The sequence below is a fragment of the Prionailurus viverrinus genome, chromosome B2 (assembly GCF_022837055.1).
Source record: "Prionailurus viverrinus isolate Anna chromosome B2, UM_Priviv_1.0, whole genome shotgun sequence".
Taxonomy (NCBI): domain Eukaryota; kingdom Metazoa; phylum Chordata; class Mammalia; order Carnivora; family Felidae; genus Prionailurus; species Prionailurus viverrinus.
Window position 1 is genome coordinate 37448476 of NC_062565.1, and position 24824 is coordinate 37473299.

Sequence of the window (24824 nt, forward strand, 5' to 3'; positions counted from 1 at the left end):
AAGGTCACAGAGGTAAGAACACAAACCCAGTTGTCCTTTCACATGTGCTTCCACATCTGTTTTTTCCATGATCTTGAGCAAGTTTATGAGCCTCCCAGAGCCTGTTTCCTCATCTACAGAATGGTCATGGTCTCTGTGAGGAATAAATGAGTTAGCATTTGTGAAAGCACAGTATATTGGGACACAGTAAGTACTCAATAAACACCAGTGTTCTGCTGTCTCCCCCTCTCTTCTTTCTCATAGTGGATCTTGAAGTTAATTATAGATACTGTAGTGTCAGTATGGTGACAGTAAGCCATGATGAATTTTTACCTGGGCCGCTGGAGGATCTAGAATCAAACCATCAGTTTTCCTTGAAATTACAAAGGCATATTAAATCGAGTATGACAACTTGATGAAAAATTACATCATATGGGTTCATATTCTGTTATTATTTATCATTTGATATATACAAATAATAGTTACCCTTGAAATAGTTGCTTTGAAAGGCAGTGGAGCTGATGAATCAAAGTTTAACCAAAAGAAAGTCAATTAAAAAATAAAGCATCCTTACTTTTCTTACCCCAAATGTATTAAGTAAAAAATAAAAGAAAATTAAAAAAAACTATTAATATCTGCAATATATTGCTAGGATAAGATTCTATGGCAATTAATAAATACTTTGATTTAGTTATAGCTCACAGAATGAGACAGCAAAGAATTGCATTGTAGAAAAATGCTGTGAGTGAATAATCTTTTAGTTGTTCTCATACTGATTCAGAAAATATATTACTAAGAAAGTGTATTAAACAGTTGACTACTTGTTTTTTTTCCCTTTCTTCACTAAACATGACTTTTTTTTTTAACAGCTTGGCATTACTATAATGAGTATTATAGACGATTACATCCACAGAATGAAAAATAGTCTTCCCCCACCCCCATTTTAAATAATCAATGAGTAATAAATTCACTGATATTTACTATTATAGATTTTTCTTTGGTGACTGAACCCTGGCAGTTTCAGCCATGTGATAGCAAAAGAGTTACTAATAGAGTCATTTTAAATGCAATCTAGTTAGTGCTTTCTTTTTGAGACCTTTCCTCCAGGGAAGACCTGAAATATTTAGAATTATCTGTTTGGATCGACAATTAACAATCTTTTTATTTTTAATAAAGGGTGTTTCATGGAGTACGGTTCGGTACATGATTGGAGAAGTACAGTATGGAGGCAGAGTGACAGATGACTTTGATAAACGTCTACTTAATTGCTTTGCTAGAGTAAGTCAATTTACAGAAAAAGCATGGAGACACATTTCATTGCATTTTCCTTTTAAACAGGAATATTTGTTTGTTCATAATCACTGAGCCAAACTTAAGGGGAAAAAAAAATATAGAGCAGAGCCGCTAAAAAGAATCAGCTAACAAAGCCAAAACCAAAACCAAAACCAAAGCCAAAGCCAAAGCCACAGCCAAACCAACCAGCAATCTACTTGTGGTCCTTGTGGTCCAAAGTAGAATAAGGATCAGCTGTCAATAGTCTGTGACTCTTCTCCTGAGTTGCACATTTTCAGGGTCTCTCCCCTCCTTCACATGACAGTTGATTGACTGCTTCCTCTGACTATGAGTCTCATGAAGATTTCAAGCCCCGAAATAAGTGACTGGAGAATTAACTATAATTTGGGTGTTCTCATCTTTTTCATTAGGACAGACAACTGAAAAGTGATAGAGTGCTCATTTTTTCCTCTGTTCCCAGTAAAATCCACATACATCACATTGGTAAACATTTTCTAGAGAAAATTATTCCTTAGCAATTACAGCTTTCACACCAGTGATAAATAGTGTATATGTATATATACATACACACACATCAGGCTCAAACTCTTCTTAAAACTTTTACATGCTAAAGAAGCAATATATATTACATAAGTGGGAAAAATCAGATATATGAGTATTTTATGGTTATTTGAATTCTTTGTATTAGGATCTACATTGGTAATTCTCTGTTTCAATGATCTTTCCCCCCTTAACAAAAACAACAAAGCATAAACTTTGAGAGTATTTTGGTAAGCCGGAGGTTGGCCAGGAATCTGATTTTTCTTTCAACCCTTATTTATTTCTGCAAGTTTTCCTTGAAGCTGTATGTGGAGAAAGATGGATGATGATAAATGTCGGCAAGGATGTGTGGAGGCAGGAGCCTGGCTGCTGGAGATTAAAATCAGTACAGACCTCCTGGAAAGCAGTTGGGCAAAACTTACTGAAATTAAGTATCCTAGATAGACACATCGCAGGACATTTCTAGAAAAAGTCCACAAGTGGACATGTATAATAATGTTTACGGCAATATTGTGTGTGGAGTTGAAGGTGACCATCATAGGTTGGCTTCTCTGGACACAGACTGAGATGGAGATCTGCTTGTGCGCCCCCCTCCCTGAGGGCATGACCTTGGTTGAGGCAGCTGCCTTCTGCCAGGACAATTTCTGGGGAGGGACAGTGTGGTGAGAGCCCTTAGTAGCCAATACTCCAGACAGCTGTGGGATTGAGTGCCTGGGCCTTAGAGAAGAAACTGGTGGCACATCACAACATCCACTACAGACACCTAAGAATCCTAAGAAGTAGTGGATGAGCACAGTGGGAGACTACTGCTCACCCTTCTAGGGTGCAATCTGGTGACACTTGGTCATGTCAAGTGTATGATACCTTCTGAACCATAAGCCCACTCCTGAGTATATATCCCAGAGAAATTTGCAAACAGGTCCATGGACATGTACAAAGATATTGCTCATGGTATTGTTGGCAGTAGTAGGAGGTTGAAAGCAACCTGGGAGTCTGTCCTGGGGGAATAGATGAGCTAAATATTGTAGACACCTATCATGGAACACAATGCAGCACTTGGAAGAAATGATCCATATAGTATCATGCATAGATCTTAAAAATTTAGTGCTGAGTGCACAGCTTAAAAAAAATAAAATGAGATCTAGAAAGCAATACATGCATATTTCACAAGGACATAGATCAAGCACATTTAAATAGATGCCCTCAGAGGGAAGGAGACTGGGAGTGGAGATCAGGGATGAATGGGGAAAAACTAACATAAAGGGGGCCGAGACTTATAAGAAAAATAAAGGAATATAGTAACTCACCTCTATATCTGAGGTTTAAAGGAAAAAAAAAGATGTCTTTGAAAGTATACTTTGTGTTAGAATATTGTAAAAGTACCTAAAATTGGAGGTTTAGCACTGGAGACTCTGAGAAGTGGTTAGATTCTGCATATACATTGCATTGCATTGTACAGATAGTACCAGCAGAATGCTGATGATAAGGGAAGAGAAGGGCCACTCTTGTTTTGACCTAAATAACTGATTAGAGAATAAGACCATTTACAGAGGAGAAGGGCTGCAGATGGAATGAGTTTTATTGGCTGGGACTGGAAATTAGGAGTTCTGCTATGATCATGTAACTTTTGAGACGTCCACAAGACACCCAATTGGAGTTGTCCAAGACTGTAAGTTCCCCAAAGGCTTTGCCTCATTACATCACTGTCAGATTCCCAGCACCTAGTGCAGAACCTAGAAAATATTAGGGGCCTCAATAAATATTTGTTGATTAAGAGAATGAAGAAGGGTAAACATGGCAGTTGGGTTTACAGGTCTGGAGCTCAAGAGAGAGGTCAGGGCTGGAGAAAAAGAGTTGAAATTTGTCAGCATATAAAACAGCCTTTGAGGTCCAGATAATAGATGAGAGCATCATCTAAGAAGAAAGTGTAGAGAAAGAAAACAACAGAAAACAAGCTAAGGACAGGGTCCTGAGTACTTTAAAGTATCAGGAAAGAAGAAATGGTCAACTGAGAAGGCTCAAGGAAGATAAGGAAAGAGATTTTACCTGTACTTAGTATTCGCTTGATAAACCTTTGAAAAATGCAACTACTTAAAAAATATGCAATGTACAGAAAAATGTATAAAATATAAACATGCAGCTTAATAACTCTCTTTAAATAGACATAGAACATTTCCAGTTCCCCCAAAGACTCACACATGCCCCCTTCTTCCGCACAACTCAAGATACCCACCAGAATTTCATTCTCACTAAACTTTCACCATCTGAGTAAGTACTGCTTATTAATGTAGTTCAGTTTTGCCTGTTTTTGAACTTCATATAAATGGAACCATGCAGTATGTTGTCATTTTGGTGTTCTGGCTTCCTGTTCTCAACATGGTGTTATGAGATCCATCCATGTTGTGTGTAGCAGTAGTTTACTTGTTTCCTTTACTGTGTTGGGATTCCGTTGTATTATATTGGTGGAAATGAGGATCATTTCCATTTGTAGCTATTACAAATAATGCTTCTGGGGACATTCTCACACAAGGTTCTTGGAGCACACGATTATGCCTTTCTATTAGGAGTGGAATTGCTAGGTTATAGAGTTTATGTACTTTCCATCTTAGTCGCTCACATCAATCTGATTTCCAAAGTGTTTTCCAAAAATACATCCCACAGAAGAATGAGATACCCCATTTCACCACATCCTCACCAACACTGGGCATCATTAGCCATTCTGGCTAAATGGCTTAAATGTTAGCCATTCTGGTGGGTGTATACTGATATCTCACTTTGGTTTTAATTTTTTTAAATTTTTTAATGTTTGTTTACTTTTGAGAGACAGAGAGAGATAGAGTGTGAGTGGGGGAGGGGCAGAAAGCGAGGGAGGCACAGAATCCAAAGCAGGCTCCATGCTCTGAGCTGTCAGCACAGAGCCCGATGCAGGGCTCGAACCCATGAGCCGTGAGATCATGACCTGAGCCAGTCAGACGCTTAACTGACTGAGCCACCCGGGTGGGCCCCTCACTTTGGTTTTAATTTTTATTTCTTTGAATGCGAATGGGCTTGAGCACCCTCACATGACATGTTGATTCACTATTTTGGTTTTCTCCTTTGTGACTTGCTTGTACATTCTTCCTCTATTTCTCTTGGGTTGTCTGTCTTTTTAAAATATTTATTTATAGGAGCTTTTTGCATATTCTGGATGTAAGTTCTTTGTTGATTATGTGACTGCAAATATATTTCCTACTCTGATCCTTGCCCCTTCACTCTCTTATCAGTCTTTTAATACTTAATTTTAGTATACCTGGTATATATATATATATATATATATATATATACACACACACATATATATATTTCTATTCTTTTCATTTCAACATTTCTGTGCATTATGTTTCAGACTTATCTCTTATAAACAAAAAAAGCTGGAATTTTTGACATCCAGTCTGAAGGTATTTGTCCTTTAACAGGCAAATTTATCACTTTATTGTTGTTGTGATTGCCGCTATGTTTTGACTTATTCTATCATCTTATTTTGTGGTTTTCATTAACCCTGCTTTTTTTTGGATTTACTTTCTTCTTTCCTGCTTCAAAAAAGTGTGTTTTTATATTTCTGTACTGGTTTTAAAATTATTCCATTTTTAGTCTTTACATTTTCAAACATGGTTACTTAAGTTAAAAATCTAGCCCTACCTTATAGGCTTTACCTCTGAGCCCTTCTGACTTCTATCTTCCCTGTTACTGCTGTGGAGCATTTTGGTTCCTCCTCATTTTTATTCCCACCCCTGTTATTCATTAAAATAATTCTACAACCAGCGCTAATTTAGATTTACCAGTATGTGTACCAGTACACAGTATGTACAGCCCGTTCCTTCTGGTAGGGAAGCAGAGGGGGACAGGTGCAGGGACCAGAAGGTTTGATGGGGGAAAATGGAGTTGTTTTCTTCTGACCGTGTCTATGTTCAGAGTGAAATAAGCATCATTGGCTAAGGGGACGCAGGTCATCAGCTGAGGGGAGGGGACAGCAAGTTTGGGACATTTGAAGAAAGAGGAAGAGGTGTGAGGTAGTTGCCGTGGAGAGTGGGGAAAGCAAATATGTGATCCTAAGACATGTATTCGGCCTACCCCACTAGGTTGTAAGTCCATTGAAATAAGAAACAAATCATCTAAGTCTCTGTGTCCTTTCTCTCTAGCACCTAGGGTACACTCAATGCCTGTTTGTTGATGATGCTAAATATAATTTAATCTCAGTAGATTGAAAGTTTTATGTGCCCGGAGGTCAGAATCATCTAAGACAGCGTAGACTGGATTGAATTTTTACTGACCCCAGAGCACAACCTGAAAATCAGGAAAAAAGATTTTTTATACAATACTTTATATCAGCTTAAAAAATTGCTTAGGCATTTTCTAAAAAGTAGAGTTCAAGGAAAGTCCTGATTAACCAACTCTCTTAGTTGGTCTGTCTTTGTTTTATTGAAACTACCTTACTTAAAGGCGGGAGGAACGCCAGTTTGCTGGCAAAGTGAAAGGGATTTCTCAGAGACCTCTTTGCCCTCCACATCAGAACCAGAGGGAGTTCTCTGAAGCAGCTGAAACCTGCTTGAGAGCAAAGGGAGGGAAAGGAAGAGCACCTGTGGCTCAAACTGCTACACTTTCCAGACCTCAAGGTGGGCAGTTCTGCTCTCTGACCCAAACCTGTCTTCCACCTCTTCTACTTCTTCTCTGAACCCCCACACTCAGGGCAACAGAGGAGTAGCAGACTCCAACCGCCTCTCAGAAGCCTACAAGTCTCCAACCTCTGGGCCTGGGCCCCATCTGGGGACTGCCCTAAATGAAAAATTCATCCTTCCATTTTTCCATTCTTTTGCCCCCGGGCAGCTTCCCCACCTTCCCTCACCCTCCAGTCCCCATTTCTTTCTCTCAGTCTCTTTCCTAACTTTCCTTAGAGTTGCTCCACCTTCAGTGGCTCCAAGTCTCTGACCATTGAGATGCCCTGACCCTTAGTGCCTCTGAATCTGTACTTGGTCCTGCACCCCTTTCAGCTTCCTGTCTCATCCATTCCTTCCCTCACTCATTCCTGTGCCTAGCTCTGACCTGTTCCAGATGGCTCCTCTGTAACCAGAGAGGAGAGTTTGGGTCTCTGGCTATAAGGACACGAGGTTACCATGAAACTCTATTGAAGAAGGCTACAGAAAGCACCATGGGGTCCACATGCTGCCTTCCCTTATCCTAGTCGCGGCTTCAGTCGTACCTTCTAACCTGCTGGCCTAACCTTTGCCCTGACCATGCTATCCACAGTGTGACTCAGTTTAATTGTGTATCAGTGCCTTCAAATTGGATCCTCTCTCCCTATGACTTACAATTTGGGGCTTATCTTTGAACCCTTGTTTGTTTTCTCTGTTCTCAACACCTTACAGTGTGTCTCCCCTAAAACCAACAATTGTAGAACTTTATTTATTGTCCCTAGAAGACGAGTGCTTTTCTTTGCGAGGTACCTTCTAGAGTCTCCCAGAGTAATTCCATGTTGACTTCTTATTCCTTACTTTGACTGTCCCCCCAAATATCCTCCAAATTTGGTGAAACTCAGATGTGTGTGTGTGTGTTTACTAATAAAGTGATAGAAAAACAGGAAGAAACTCTGTTTTGCTTTTATAGATATATGTCAGCTGGTACTAGAGAGCTTAGTGTGGTCACTGTTGTCTGTGTGCCGATGACCCTGTGGCCATCATCCTCCCTAACCATCCACATCACTAAAAACATAATCTTTCATTTTTAAAAATGTTTATTTAGTTTTGAAAGGGAGAGAGAGACACACACAGACAGAGTGTGAGCAGTGGTGCAGTGAGAGAAGGAGACACAGAATCCGAAGCAGGCTCCAGGCTCTGGGCTGTCAGCACAGAGCCCGACGCGGGGCTTAAACTCACAAACCATGAGATCATGACCTGAGCTGAAGCCAGATGCTTAACCGACTGAGCCACCCAGGCGCCCCCAAACATAATCTTTCTAATTAATGACCATGATCATAGCGCTGTTCTCTTTAATAGCTTTCAACTGCTCCTCATTTTTTTTTTTAATTTTTTTTTCAACGTTTATTTATTTTTGGGACAGAGAGAGACAGAGCATGAACGGGGAGGGGCAGAGAGAGGAAGACACAGAATCGGAGACAGGCTCCAGGCTCTGAGCCATCAGCCCAGACCCCGACGCGGGGCTTGAACTCACGGACCGCGAGATCGTGACCTGGCCGAAGTCGGACGCTTAACCGACTGTGCCACCCAGGCGCCCCTGCTCCTCATTTCTTAAGTTAACACCAGTCATCACCCAGACATCACCTGGACATATTTACCCTAGATTTCATCCCTCAACCCCACCTCACATTTTTGTATCAATTATTCTGTGCCTTTGCTGGTGTCATCTCCCCAGTCACACTAGATCCCCTATCAAATCCTGTCCTTTAACGTTTCTCTCCAAAATCACCTCCAAGATAAAGCCTTACCTGACATCCAGCTGTCCATTCTTTCTTCCTGCTTTAAGCTTCCTTAGTGCTTTGCTTATTTTTGTTTCCTTTGGCTCTCCTCTTATTGCACTTTGCATTGTGGTTTATTATGTAATTGCCCTATTCCTTCATTGGGTCACAAGCTCCTGGAAGGAAAGAACCATGTGTGACTCACCTTCTCATTCTGTTCCAGTCCTAAGCTCTGTGCCTTGTGTGCAGGAGTTGACTAGGATGGAAATGGAGAGGGGGGTGGGGTGGGGAGGGGAGGAGACAGAAGAGAGAATCAGTTCATAGGTCATTTCAGAGTAATCACTGGACCTAAAAAGAGCTGGAAAAAGGATATGGAAGGAAGGGACTAGAGAAAGTATAACTGACTGAAGTAAAGCACAGTCCCATCTCTTTTTGCATTGAATCCTCCCAGTGATTCAGGCATCCTGCCTGCACTTCTGTTCCTCCTGTCTTCCCATTATTTCCCTTCCTGCTGAGAAAATTGCTCTGTTAGACACTGAAGTCATTGCCTCAAATCTGGCTCCTAGGCATTCAACATTATTTTTTTCCCCTCTTCAGAATAAGCCTATTCACACCAAGTATATATTTGTTCTCTTGCTTTTACATTACAGATAATCAATTCATATGGAATGAGAAAAGGATGTCTTAAGGCGAACAATAAGACGGTTGGATACATTTGCTTCTTGTGGCCAGGGACGTAACTTAATTAACAGAGGGAGCTCTCCAGCTCAGGGCAGGAGGGGAGACAATTGTTAAGAAAATTTTCTGGCCTTGTGTGGTGCGCAGGGCTGCTGTGAACCACCCTGAGCACAGCACAGCCTCCCCCCGCCCACCCCAGCCCTGGCGCGAGCCCTGTTTGGGGGCAAAGGGAGGAGGTGGAAATGCCCAGATACTCTCTGGTGTTTGTGGTTATTGCCTTATCTCCTCTGCAGTGTGTTCCCATTAGTCTTCAAAAGTGGGATTGAGGGTCGTGAGTTTACTGGAGCAGAGAGCAGGCTTGCAAGCCCGGCTCTCTCCTCTTCACTGTTAGCAAGTACCTTCTTTGGTGTCCAAGAGAGGCTAGGACTTCACTGTTTTTGTGCCGTGTGGCCTCTCTCTTTTCTTCATACTTGTGCTAATTATTTCTGTCAGTGATTTTCTTAAGGTATTTTCAAACCCAATATAAAAATATACTAAAATGGAAATAAGGTGACCCTTCCTTCCTTATAGTGGCAGTTCTCACTGAGATGTTCATCACTTTTATTTCTTCCATTTTCTCCCCCATATAGGTCTGGTTCAGTGAGAAGATGTTTGAACCATCGTTCCAGTTTTATACCGGGTATAAAATCCCCTTGTGCAAAACCCTGGATCAGTATTTTGAGTACATCCAGTCATTGCCATCCCTAGATAACCCCGAAGTCTTTGGGCTGCACCCTAATGCCGATATCACGTAAGTTCCTGGCATTTTTTATATTTTAAGGAATCATTTGTAACTCAGCCTGGCAGAGACTGTGCATTTCATTTTCTCTCTTAATTCCTCTCCTTTCACTTCTTTTTATTTTGCTGTGAAAAATATTGTCACTTCCTGTCCTCCAATTACACCTTTGTCATATCTTGGCCTCCTTTTCCCTCAGTAAATCCTGATGCTCCGGAGTTTATGACAATGCTAAAGCTCTAATTTATGCATTGATTATTTCTCCTCTGCCATGTCATTAAACCAGTTGGTTTTATTGGCATCGATGCCTTCCACTGATAGGACAGTGGTCTCCCAGCTTCTTGCCTCTAACCACCCCCCCAAAAAAATCCATTAAAAATAATGGTCATACTCATAAATATGGAGAACAAACTGAGGGTTCCTGAAGGGGCTGTGGGAGGGGGAATGGACTAAATGGGTAAGGGGCACTAAGGAATCTACTCCTGAAATCGGTGTTGCACTATATGCTAACTAATTTGGATGTAAGTTTAAAAAAATAAAAAATAAAATAAAAAAAATAATGATCATAAACAGAGTCTAAAAAGGCCAGGGGGATAGAGAGAGGAGGAGGAGGAATTGTGTTTCTGCTTGATCCTCTCTTTTGTGGCCCCTGTCTCCTTATTTCCTCACCTGCCTCCTTCTGTCACTAATGCCCACGATGGGCATAGAGCACAGAGCATGGATACAGAGCTGGGAGGAGAGGCTATGGGTCTCAGCTCAACATGAGGTCCCTGCTCTGGTCGCTGAGGTAAGAGATGATGAGTGAAGACACAAGAAATTCACCCAAATCCCAAGCCCCTTCTCGGACCCATCTTTTGGCTGAAGGAGCCTGAAAACAAGGCTATCCAGTTCCACAGAGAGGGCGCCAAGAAGCCCCAGCTGGGATTCTCCTCCAGATGGTCATTGCCTCCGGCCCATCAATGAAGAACCATAAAGTTTGTGTCTAGGAGAGTGGTTTCAAGGAATGGGAGAAAGCGGGACTCCTCTGGCAGATTTTAAGCTGGGATGACCGATTGAGAAGGAGTGGGGTGTGCCTCTCTCCTAGTCACTCACCTGCCACTGCAACTGTAACAACTCTGCAAAGGGGCACAGGCATTTCCCACCTTCCGGTTCCCTGCCCTTGCCCAGCATCCCTGGAGTCCCAGCCTCCCTCTGCTGCGTTGTCTCTCTGCCCCTGAATATACACTTTGTCCCTTGCATGAGGCTTGGCTTCCTGGCTTTTGTCACCCATACAAATTCTAACCTCTCCAGATCTTCCCATCTCTCCCATGCTATTTTTCACCTTCAAAGACGTGGGCATGAGCCAGAAGAGCCGTGAATGGCTAACACTCTTCAGACCCTGTGATGGAACCATGATGCCTCTTTGGTGATGACTCTAGCTGTTATTTGAAGAGGCTGTCATAAGTTAGCCGGAGACAGAAAAGAGGTGAAGAAGTAAAAAGGATTCCTCGGGGATCCATTTGGAATCAACTGAAACACGACCTGAAAGAAGGAACACGGAGAAATAGTTTTACTTTGGCTGAAACTTTAAAAATCTGAGGCTGACTACGTCACTCCTCTGTTCAGAACCCTCCTAAGGCTCCTGTCTCACTCCATGTCAAGGTCAAAGGCAGACAGTGACCTACAGGTGACCTGCAAGGCCCAGTAAGACCACCTGCCCCCAGGAGGTTGGCCTCCTCTGCCCTTTCCCTCACTCACTGCTCAGCTTAACTCCTGCTAGCTTCCTGGTACTCAGGCCAGATGCCCTCCCCCACCGCCACCACGGGATACTTGTACTTCCCGAAACGTCCTTCCCCCTGGATATCATGGCTCACCTTTTCACCTCTTCCGGCCTTTTCTTAAATGTCACCTTTCCAATGATGTCTTCCCTGGCTGCCCTATTTAAAATTTGCAGATCACTCCCCAGCCCTCACCCCAGACTCTATCCTCCTTGCTACTTTTTTCTTTAGATTGTATCACCAACGGACATACTCCATATTTACTTATTTATACTTGCTATCATCTACCTACCATCATTAAACATAAGCACCATCATGTCTGAAACTTTTGTCTATTTTTACTGCATATCTCTAGTGCTAAACAGTGCCTGATGCTCAGGAAATATTTGTTGAATGTGCCGGCAATACTAAATTTCTCTGGGTTGTGAAGAATCTAATGAACAGGAATGGTCTTTAGAAATAGCTCATGAGTTCATGTGAATGGGCAGAAAAATGGCACTTGTCAATTAGTAATTGAAGCGGCTCACGTATGAGGACTCTGAACTTTGATTTCATCCTTGGCAAGAGTCCAAGGAGTCATTTAAAGCTGGTACCTAGAGAATCGGATCCTGTTGGGTGCTGTGTAGGATTCTGCCAAGGAATATATATTAAAGCAGGGTTGAAATCATCTCATCCTGACTTACCCATATGACTGTGGCAGTTTGGGCCGTCAGCTCTCAAGAAAGATAAACGAGAACTAGAGAAGGTCCAGGAGCACCTGGGTGGCTCAGTCAGGTAAGCATCCGACTTTGGCACAGGTCATGCTTTCACAGTTTGTGGGTTCAAGCCCTGCATTGGGCTCTTTGCTGATAGCGCAGAGCCTGGAGCCTGCTTCAAATTTTGTGTCTTCCTCTCTCTCTGCTCCTCCCCTGCTTATGCTCTTTCCCTGTCTCTCAAAAATAAATAAATGTTAGAAGAAGAAGAAGAAGAAGAAGAAGAAGAAGAAGAAGAAGAAGAAAAGGTCCAGAGAAGTGCAACTAAAATGTAATCCAGATGGGAGGCGATGGTAGAGATTTTTTTCCCTTGACTTTTTATTTTGAACTATTACAAACCCTCAGAAAAGTTGCAAGTACAGTCAACACTACAGACCCTTCACCCAGAGTCACCAATCGTTAACATTTTGTACCATTTGCATTTTCTCTTTCTGTATGTATATTTTTGTATATTTATATATCTACGGTTACATCTGTATGTGACCACATCTATTTCTGTGCGTGTGTGTGTGTGTGCGTGCGCGCACTTGTAACCCCTCTCAATGGACAGAGCTAAGAAATAAGCACTTTTAAAAACATCATGAGCTAATACTAATAACTCCAATTCCAAATGTTCACCTCATGTCTCTTCCTTGTCTTCCCTCATTTCAGTATTGTTATCTCCTTTCTCCCATGGGAAGAACTCTGGTTCCCAGGAAGTTCAGTATATTTACTCATTTGCTCCGAATCACTCCACCAATACCACTACCAACAACAAATGTATTAAGTGGAGGTCAAGATTTCTTTGCAGTTCTTTTTGTCCCTAGAATACATCCAGTTGAGGTTGTCAGAGTACTATATTCAAAACTCACTCAGATTGTTTTTTCTGTGTGGTTATGCTATCAGTTAGGTAGATAGGTACATTCATTTGTTTCTGTTCATATTACACTGAGTTTTTGTCGCTCCCTGTTGGTTATTTTAAATATGTGAGACACGGGCATGGCTTGAAAGTCACAACTACATAATAAGGTATTCTCACACCTTTCCAACCCATTTCCCCTTTCCTCTACGGGCAAGCAAATGCATTCGTTTCTGGGTTATCGTCCCTGTTTCTTTTTTCTCATACATAGATACACATATGTTCTTATTACCTTTTTCTTAAATGAAGTTGTAATACTATATATATATATATATATATATATACTTTTGTGTCTTGTCTTCTCCAATTAAAAATGTATCTTGTAATCACTCCATTCTATGTTCCCATGTCTTCCTCACTATTTTTTTTTTACACCTGCATGCTCCTCCATTGTTAACATGTATCATAGTTTATTCATCCATTCTCCTATGGGTGGGCATTTAGGTTGTTTCAAATATTTTGCTACCCCAAATAATTCCTCAATTAATGATCTCATGGTTCTGGTTTCTCGTGTGGTTGGAGATGTATTTTTAGGGTAATTCGGTACAGGTAGAGTTGCTATATCAGGGCTTAGTAAATATTGCCAACCCCCCTTCCATAGGGCTATTCACTCTCACCAACAACATGATGAGGCCCTTTCTTCACAGCCTCATCAACAGAGTGTGGTGAAAATCTGAATTTTCACCAATATGACAAGTGAGAAATGGTATCTCGGCATAGTTTTAATTTGTATTCTCTTATTTTGAGTGAAATGGAGTACGTTTCCCTATATTTGGAGGCTACTTAGACTGAGACTGTCTTGGAGACCCTGTGGATAAATCTGGATGTGGATTGACGCAGGCTGAGATGAGGGATGATGAGAGGATGGAGAGGGTAGAGCAAAGCTGCAGGACACGTCCCGATGGAGACTGGTGGGATTTAGTGAGTAGAGAGAATCGTGTGTCGTTTTCATCCATTCGTTGCTATCTGAGGGGTAGAGAGCACAGCGAGCCTTCTGTGTCTTTTGGCAACTCTCTTTACCGCTCTGTCCAAAGGCCTATATGCCATCACTGGCAGGCATGCTATAGATGCCACAGCTATCTTTTCCCAAAATCGAGTGTCAGGATCTTGCAGTCTCTCATCACACTGAGTGAGGTCAAGTAGAAACTGCTGGGCCTCTGCCTTAAATCTCCTAGACAACTGGTTGGCCTGTAAGACCTGTGGCCCTCCTCCCCTGATCTCTCTTCATTCTTAACTTCCCACCTGGTCCGCCCTAGGGTCTTCCCCACTCACACCTCTACTCCTCCTCCCAGGGACCGTGGTCCATTTTTGGTTCCTGCTCAAGTAGTAGCTCTGCGCTTGGTCATTTTCTTAGTCTCTGGATGAGCTTTGCCCTAGGTTTGATTCTTCTTTCCTCTGGGCTCTGAAATATGTGGTGTCTGGGGTTGTAGACATTTGAGCGGACCTTTCTGGAGAGCTGCACTCCAACCCCTCGCTGTTCCCTCACCAGCCACCAGGAGGCAGTAAGCAATAGCAAATGAAGCTTCTCAGCTAAAACCTACCCCTGGTCTCCTCCTAAGGCCACCCTTCCCATTCCAGCAAGAAGTGACTCCCAAGTTCTGCATGAAATGAAAGAAGGAATTGAAGCCTCCCCTGACATTTCTGGTCTGGTGGCTGGGATGGTGCTGGAGTTTGAAACAGGAGTGCATTCGAGGGGACATTGCAGAGTCCTGTTTGGGTGTGTTGAATTAGGAAAGACAAAGGGATGTCTGAGTGGGGAAGAAACATGGATTGGAGCCCAGGTGAGAAGTTTCAAGGTATTTGTACAGAAATAATACTCGAAGGTACAAGAGGGGGGTGGACTCTCTAAGATACAGTGATAAATCTGTGTGAATGTCCCCAGCTAGAAGAATCCTAATCAGTTTATCTGATTGTGCACCCTGTTCAACATTACTCTTTCAGATGAGCTCATGGGCTGTCACTGGGCCATGGTGGGGAACTCTATGTCCCTGCTTATAGAATTTGCACTCTGAAGTTATCATCCACACAAATTTTAGAGAAGAGAGAAATTTGCAAAAAGAGATAATGATTCTTTCTCTTCCTTAAGAATGCAGGATCCCTGAGGAGGGTGGGTGGGAAATACAGCTGAATAAATGCTTTAAAATAAGTAAAATCTCTCCCAAGAGCTTAGATACCTTGGCGACAGAAACCATAAAAATGCATAGTTTATTCACATTTTATTATCTAGATTTATAAGCTACCAAGGACTCTGCAAATTCAACTATCTCAATGTCAGAAACTGTTATTTATTTTCGCTCTTTTTCTCATTAACGATTATGCATATTTTTCTACCTTCTGAAATTTATCAGATGTCTTATTACAACTTTTATATTCATTTGTATGCAGGATGAATTTAATTGTATTCCTTTTAGCATTAGCTGAAATTTGAGTTTCAGATTTTTATTAAAAATGTATGTTTATTGTTATCTCATATGCAAAGATGTATATAAATGTAGGCTGATTTGGATGTGATAGTGCACTAATATCTCATTAGATGGTTAATTGCTTATTTATAGACAGTTCTGTTTTGCATTTGTTTTGCATTTTTATCAGCCAAGACCCTGACTGCCGCCCAACAGAGGTGACCTAGACAATTGCCCCAAACCACCAAGCTACAAGACCGATATGAGCTTCTTCCCATACTTAGCTCCAAAGAGAAATTTTCTTCTAGAAGTAACTTGGAACCAAAGCTCTTGGAGTATTATAGTTCTCGTTCTTCTCAGAACATTTATAGGGACTGTTTTCCTGAAAGCCTGAAAGGCTTTTGAGGCATATAGAGATATTCACAGTTCTCCATAATAGCTAGCTAACTAGGCTTCTGCCTTTCCTCACTCAGCAAACATAAAATCACATTGTGGATAAAGAAATGTGAGTTGTACAGCCCTGGCATTCTGTGCCTCATAAAATATGTGGTGGGGAGGTGATCTGGAGATCTTGTCTAGCTCTTATGCAAAATGGGTCAGCTTTTCAGGACTTCATACCCACATCCATGTCCTGAGGACTATTTTCATATCACCTCATAAAAAAATAAAATAAAATCAGCCACCGAGAAAATGACTTCTTAGGCGAGATCTAGCAGCAGTAGCATATCCATTGGCCCCTCCCTGGAGCACTGGTGAACATGGCCAGTGCCGGCCAAGAGCATGATGGTCATGTCTGCAGTGGTGTCCACTGTTGGCACTCAGCCTCTGGTGCAGAGTGTATTTCCAAAGAGGCAACAGACTGGAGGTGAGCCAAGAGCTCCTGAGAATCGCAGATAGGAGGTCTTTCCCTTCTTTTGTTTGGCGTTAGAACAGGCACAAAGAATGAACTCTGATTTTTGTTGTGTGAATGTAAATTTACTGTGGTTTTAGTCTCCTCAACCTTTAAAGATCTGTGCTTAAATATCATACTGAAAACAGTTGTCCTTTACCCTCAAATGATGTCTTTCTGATTCTCCTGTGTTTTGAGAGCATAGAACTTATATATGTTTCCCTTTGTATGTGGAAATGTGCCAGGAAGTAGGTAATGATAGTAGGTAACGTGTCAGGAAGTGATAATGATAATTTACTATGCTTTTACCATAAGAAGAAACAAATAATTAAATTTTCATGCCCTTTAAATATTGGAGAATTGCTCTCCTTTACATTTGAGGTTTAATAAAAGTCAAGCCAATTGGCCTGAATTCAACAAACAAATATTTATTGAGAACTTACTTGGTAGCCAACTCAGGATACAGAGATTAGTAAAATGCAGTCCTTGCCCTTGGAGGTCATCATGTATTAGGGAAAATAAATGAGTGGCAAATGGTTATGTAATACAACATGACAGACTCTAAAATCAGGATTATATATAACATACACACACACACATACACACACACACACACACACACACACACACAATGGTATGAGAACAAAGGCGAAGGAGCAGTAAATTGCAGCTTAGGTATTAAAGTTAAGCTATCGAGAGAGGCCTCCTCTGAGCTGTGACTCAATGAATGTGCAGGAGTTCTCAGGGGAGTGTAGGATTAGGGAGGAAAGGACTGTAGCCCTGGGGACAAGAAAGACAGCGCAAGGAAAGAGGAAGATAATGAGCAGTAAAGGGCGTATACAGATATCGAGTCATCAAATTGTACACCTTAAATATATATAATTAAAAAAAAATTAAAAAAATAAAATGATTTAGCATAGTGAAAATAAAATGCATAGCTTAGGGCACATACATGGAGGAGCAGCCCAAGGAGGGGCATGACGGTGTAAACTGTGTGCGTGTGCTATGTGTGCGGGACCAAGTCCACCCAAGTCTGGAGCGTGGCGGAGAGGGGATTCAAGAAAGGAGCAGCCTAACCGTGAGGCTGATGCACATGCAGAGACTGTTTTTCCAAGATGTGGGGCACCATGAAGATGCTGGAAATTTCTAGATGGATGCTAGAAGTGATGTGGAAATAGGCCTTGGAAACCAGGAAGAGCTGGAGAGTGGCATCAGGTGGAGACTATTTCTGAAGTCTGTAGATCAGCAGCTGGGTGAAGACATTGATATTGTTAAAAGGAGATGGGACAGACTGGGGCGAAGGGAGAATGGGAACAATGAGGTGGGTTTTGGAACTGTTTGATTTAACTAACAGGGAGTCCTGGGAGTCAGCAGAAATATGCATATGTGGAGATTATGATAAAGCCAGAGGTTTCATGTTATCCAGACTTGCTTGGAGTTTCACAGCCCTCAGTGAGACAGTGACAGTGATACCTACATCTTCTCTAACACAGCAGTCTGCCAACATTGTCTGTCTTTACTGTATCTAATGCTAGAATAAGATCTAATGCTAGAATATAAATCACATAGAAGTTTACATTTCTGAGAACTGTGTATAATAATATGTGGATCCTTGACTTTTGATGACTCCATTTTGTTGTCACATTAGCTATTTTCACAGGTTTTCCCCTTAGGAGTTACTTGTATCTTATACTTTATATGACTTTTAAAAACTGGGATAGCACCATACTTCAAAATTCAGGAATGAGTTGCAAGTGCTTTTTGTCCCATTTTACTAGAATTTTTAATTACCAATATACATGTTCAATTTTGTGTGTGCCTGATTTGGTCATCTTTCAACTTTTTAAATGAATGTCTTTGGGAGGATATTCTAAAACTCCCAACAGCTGAGTAGAGGTTGCTCATCAAAAAATAATCAAAAATGAATTTTAAATTCTGTGTAAAATTATACAAAATCAATTTTCATTTAATTTTATTCAACATCAGCTTTTACCTTATTGGCCTTTATTGTGAAACTCATATGTTTAAAGGTAATATGGAGTTAATACACCAACTCTGGTTGGGTTACAAACTTTCACTGGGTTTGACAAAGAACCCTCATAATCACTGTAGCTGACTGTAAATCCAGCTCATAGAGCATAGTGGCAGATGTATTTACCTTAGCCACAACTTTTGGAAAGGATGCAGTTGTTTGGATATGTACATTTGGGGCCAGATGCATTATTCTACCTGCTAATCAAATGAAAATTCTTGCAGAGTCTGAGTGGCTCAGTCAGTTGAGCATGCAACTTTGGCTCAGGTCATGATTTCATGGTCCATGAGATCGAGCCTCTCATTGGGCTCTGTGCTGACAGTTCAGAGCCTGGATCCTGCTTCAGATTGTGTCTCCCTCTCTCTCTGCCCCTCCCCCCGCTCTCACTCTGTCTCTCTCTCTCTCTGTCTCAAAAATAAATAAATATTTTTAAAAACTTTAAAAAAATAAAATTCTAAAGACACAGTCTCTCTTTCACTCTTCAGCTGATTTCCTAATTGAATTAAAGGCTAGCTGAATAGAATTTCCTCTGTTGACACAAGATGTGGCTTTTTCATAAGCAAAGAAGCCTGGGTAATTTTAGCAGTAGCTCCTTAGTGAGTAAATTTGCACAATTCATGCTAGAGATGAAAAAGAGAAAGGTGTAATTCTTTCGTTCCAAATGCTGTGAGGAAAGGTAGAAGGGGGCCTTTCTGGTGGGGCACAAAGATTACTAGGGATTTGTAAGATGCGTTTCAATGAACCTCAAACATTTGCCACTGATTCATCTCTGTTGAGTCCTTGGTGGGCTTTGCATCTGGGGGCTTATTTTTTCTCATTTTAAAAATGAAAATGGTCTTAATACTCTTTATTATAAAAAATCATATTTTCTTACTGAGAAAAACAAACATTGTAGAAAGCAGAAAGTAATAATCACAGCACAAGCTCATACAAAAATCCCACTATAAAAATACCCTTCCAGATCTTTTCCATGCTTACATGCACAATGTTAACAGAATATTAGGTTTTTGTAACATGCTATTTTTTTTTATCGAAGTATAGTTGACACACAATGTTATATTAGTTTCGGGTTTACAACAACATAGTGATCTGACAACTCTATGCATTATGCCTTGCTCACCACAAGTATAGCTACAATTTGTCACCATACAACGCTATTATAATCCTATTGACTATATTCACATGCTATACCTTTCATCCTCGTGACTTATTCATTCCATAACTGGAAACCTGTACCTTCCACTCCCCTTTACCCAATTTGCCCATCCTCCCAACCCCCTCTGCTCTGGCAACCACCAGTCTGTTGTCTTTCTTCATGCGTCAGTTTCTGCTGTTGTGTTTTGTTTTGTGTTTTTAGATTCCACGTGTAAGGGAAATATGGTATTTGTCTTTCTCCATCTGATTTCTTTCACTTATCATAATACCCTGTAGGTCCATCCATGTTATCACAAATGGCAAGATCTCATTCTTTTTTATGGCTGAGTAATAATTTTAATTGCAGCATTATTTACAATGGCCAAGATATAGAACCAACCTAAGTGACTATTGATTGATGAGGCATGTGTATACAGTGGAGTATAAAACAGAATGTTTTATAAAACAGAATGTACCATGCTATTTCATTCTGTAATCTCAATTCAATAACCTCAACTTACCAATTAATAGAGAGCTACATCACATTTTTACTGACTGTATAGATTTTTATAGGGCTTTACCAGGATTTATTATTACAGATACCATTACAAACAGCCTTGTACATACATCTTTGTACACTTGTTATTTTTAAAAAAACTGATTAAGTGTTAAATACATGAGTATTTATAACATGTGTATAAAATATAAAATGTTGCTTATTTTGCACCACCATTTCTATATTTTGCTCCCTCTTCCTTGTCTTTGACTTCTTGCTGAATATGAATTTTTTTCATTCTACTTTTATCCCTGTGCTAGTTTGGAATTTATGTACTATTTCTATATTTTTACTGGTTACCCTAGGAATTTTAACATCCAATATTAATTAAGTGTAAAATTAGTATCTTCGGGCACCTGGGTGGTTTAATCAGTTAAGCATCCGACTTCGGTTCAGGTCATGATCTCAACGTTTATGGATTCAAGCCTCGTGTCAGGCTCTGTGCTGACAGCTCAGAGCCCGGAACCTGCTTTGGTCAGATTCTGTGTCTCCCCTTCTCTCTACCCCTCCCCTGCTCGTACTCTGTTTCTCTATCTCTCTCTCTCTCTGTCAAAAATAAATAAACATCAAAAAAATTTTTAATTAGTATCTTTACCCTCCTCTCAATAAAAATCTCTTAGGTAATTTTAACTATAGTTACTCACTTCCTGGCATCCCAATATTTTAATTTTATCTTTTTTTTATAAACCCACAATTAAAAATATAATTATTGTTTTATGCCATAATGATGTTTACATTTGCCCATGCATTCACCCAATCTTTACTACCACAAACCTTCCACCAGAATAATTATCTTTTCTGAAGTGTATCCTTTAGAATTTCCTTCAATGTCTTATTTTGCCCTCCTTTGTAAAAGCAAGCAAACAAAAAAGCACCTTATTGACTTACAATTTGCCTATCATAAATTGATTCATTTTCAGTGGTCAATTCAATTATTTTTATTGTTTACAAACTTCTGTGACTATCACCCACCACCTAATTTTAGAATATTACCATCACCCCTGAAAAGAATCCTCATGTCCATTTGTAATCAGTTCTCACTACCACCCCCACTCAGCCTTAGGCAACCACTTATTTATGTCTCTATAGATTTGCCTTTCTGGACATTTCCAACTGGAATCATATACTATGTGGTCTTTGGTGGATGCATTCTTTCACTTAGTATAACGTTTCTGAAGCTCACCCGTATTGTAGCATGGATCAGTACTTCATTGCTTTTATTGTCAAACAGTATTCCAATATATGAACATACCGCATTTTGTTTATCTATTTAAAAGCTGATGAACATTTGGGTAATTTCCACTTTTTGCTGCCATGAACATTCATGTACAAGTCTTTGTGTAGATATGTCTTTTCATTTCTCTTGAATAGATAATTGGAAATATAATTATTGGATAATATGTTTAACCTATTCTTAACATTTTTAGAAACTACTAAATTGTTTTCCAACGTGGCTGCACCATTTTACAATACCCTCCAACAATGTATGAGGGTTCAAGTTTCTCTGATTCTTGCCAACACTTATTATTGTCTCTTTTTTTATTATAATCATTCTTGTAAGTCTGAAGTCCTACCTCATTGTGGTTTTAATTTGCATTTTTTATGTAAATAATGAGCATCTTTTCATGTGTTTATTGGCCTTAATATAGCTTTTTTTGGTGAAATGTCTGTTTAAGTTTTTTGTGTTGTGTTTATTCTTTTTTTTTTTTAGTGTTTATTTATTGTTGAAAGAGAGACAGAGCATGAGCAGGGGAGGGACAGAGAGAGAGGGAAAAGAATCTGAAGCAGACTCCAGGCTCTGCGCTGTCAGCACAGAGCCTGACACGGGGCTTGAATTCACAAACTGCAAGATCATGACCTGAGCTAAAGTCGGACGCTTCACCGACTAAGCCACCCAGGCGCCCCTATTCTTGAAAGATAATTTTGCTTGGTATACAATTCTTGTTTTATAGTTATTTTATCCTAACATATGCAGCACACTCTGCCATTTTCTTCTGGCTTCCATTGCTGTTGTTGAGGATTGGCCATCAGTCTAATTGTCATTTCTTTCTAGATAATCTTTTTTCTCTCTCGTTGTTTTAAGATATTCACTTTGTTTTGAGTGTTTTACAATTTCACTGTGATATGTCTACATATGATTTCTATTTATTTATTTGTTTATCCTACTTAGGAGGCATTGAATTTCCTGAACTTGGGGATTCAAGTCTTTCATCAATTCCCAGTCATTATTCTACCCCTTATTATCTTTTTTATTCTCTCTCTTCTATCTTTCTGAAGCTTGCCTGAGATGTATGTTAGAACGTATCACTCTATCCTATATGTCTCTTAACTTCTCTTTCACATTTCCTATTTGTTTTCCCCTCTGTGGCATTCTGGATAATGTCTGCAGATCTATTTTCTGGTTTCCTAATTATTTATTTGGCTGAATCTAATCTGCTATTTGACTCATTGTTAACTGTTATGGTGGGCAGAATAATGACCCCCGAAGATATCCACATCCCAATCCCCAGAACCTGTATATATGTTACCTTATTGGCACAAAGGATTTTACAGATTTTCTCAAGGGTAAGGACCTTGAGATGGGGATGTTATTGTAGAATATCAAAGGCCCAATTTAATCAAATGAACCTTAGAAGTGGGAGATGGAGGAGGAAGAGTGGGTCAGAGAGATGAAATAGAAGCAGGGGGAAAGATACAAAGCAAGAAAGGAACTTGACCTGCCTTTGTGATCTTTGAAGATATAGGAAGGGGGCCATGAGCCAAAGGATGCAGATGGCCTCAGGAAGCTAGGAAGAGCCCTCACCTGATAGCTAGCAAAGAATTGGGGACCTCAGTAAGAAAGTGAATTCTTCCAGCAACTCAAATGAACAAGGAAATGGATCTTCCCCAACAGCCTACAGAAAGGAACTCAGCCATGCTGACAATTTGATTTTAGCCTAATGAGTACTATGTCAGGCTTATTAACTAAAGAACGGTAAGATAATAAATTTATGTTGTTTTAAGCTTCTTATTTTGTGGTAATCTGTTCTAGCAGCAATAAAAAAACTAATACAGGTTTTCAATTTTAATATTTTAAAATTTTTCCAGAGGTTCTATGCTATTCATGTTTAGAGTTTCCTGTTTCATACTTATATTTTAAATCATCCTTTTTTTCTTCTTAAGTTTTTATTAAAATTCAAGTTAGCTAACATACATGCAGTATCAATCATCCTTTTTTTCCCCCCTGATATAATAAAAACATCTTTGTAACATACACCTGAAAATGTATTATCTGTGATCTTTGCAGGTTTGTTTCTGCTTTCTGTTGTTTCTACTGGCTCTTGCTCAGAATAAAAATTCTTGTTTAGTTTCTTCATGGGTTCTGTAAGTTTTGATTGTGAACTCAAGTCTGTTGGAAATTATCTGTTGGATTCTTTGAGACCTTGTTGTGGCCACATTATTCCAGGACAGGTGTGTGTTTGGTTTTACCAACTGCCACATAGAACTTCCTAAAAATACCTTAAAATAAATTTTTGGTTTGAGGTTTTTAAAATCACATAGATGATACGAATGAATGTCAATTAATGCAACAAACCTAGTGAATTAATAAGTAACAGGCTGGGGCATCTGGGGTGGTCCAGTCAGTTGAGTGTCCAACTCTTGATTTTGGCTCAGGTCATGATCCCAGGGTCATAGGATTGAGCCCCATGTTGGGTCTGCATGGAGCCTGCTTGGGATTCTCTCTCCCTCTCCTCCTGCCCCTTCCTTACTCTTTCTCTCTTTCGATAGATAGATAGATAGATGATAGATAGAATTCACAGGAAGAGGCAGTTCAAGATAGCAGCATAGGAATATCCTGAACTAACTTACCCCCACAGAGACACCAAATCTACAGCTACATATGAAGCAATTCCTTCTTAAAAAGACCTGAAAACTGAGTAGCTGCTCCACAATGAAGCATGAAAGAGCTACATTGAGATGAATAGGAGAGGCACAGATGTTGTCTCACCCAAAACCCTGCCCCTGGCACAGTGACACATCATTGAGAGGGATCTCATAAATACAGAGCTTCTCCTTGGGAAGCAAGGAGTTTGTGCCCCACATCAGGTACTCCAGCTGTTGGGACCTGTACCAGAGAGACAGACCCCAAACTTCCTGGCTTTTAAAACCAATGGGGCTTATGTCTAAAAGACCCAAAGGGCTGTAGGGAATCAAGAGCAGGGCTCTCATGCAGACTCACTCATCCCTTGATTCAGAGCAAAAAACAGCAGTTTGAAAAGCACTTAGATCATATGTGAAGGAGATTCACCTGCTAATCTTAAGGCATCTGCTAGAGAGGCAGGGACCTGTTGGGACTATCACTAAGCATGGTGACACTGGTTGGCCTTACTAGTGCTATTAGGGATATTTGAACCCCAGTGCTTTTCTGTGGCCCTGCTAAAGCTGGTAGGCCACCCCAGCCCCACTTTTTCCCATAGCCCTGCTAAAGCCAGCAGACATCCCACACAGAGGATATTCCTGCATGCCTAGCTCTAGTGGCCAGGATCGCTTGCATTTCTGGGCCCCATAGGACTGAAACAATTACAAGGACAGTTCTTAATAGGCTTCCTCCCACAAGGCATGGCACACACAGCAGACCAAAACACAACCTCAGTCTTCCTGTGAAAAAGGCCTTATTTACTTATTGGCTGTCAACATAAAACAGACTGTGA

General features: G+C 40.4%; 1 protein-coding gene across 1 annotated transcript in view; it reads left to right on the plus strand.

Annotated features, from left to right (window-relative positions):
* Positions 1-24824, plus strand: part of DNAH8 (dynein axonemal heavy chain 8) — a 338484-nt gene that overhangs the window by 285826 nt on the left and 27834 nt on the right. Inside the window, exons 88-89 of the mRNA XM_047860389.1 lie at positions 1156-1257; positions 9568-9728. Of these exons, the coding sequence (XP_047716345.1) occupies positions 1156-1257; positions 9568-9728 (263 nt within the window). The remainder of the gene's footprint in view (positions 1-1155; positions 1258-9567; positions 9729-24824) is intronic.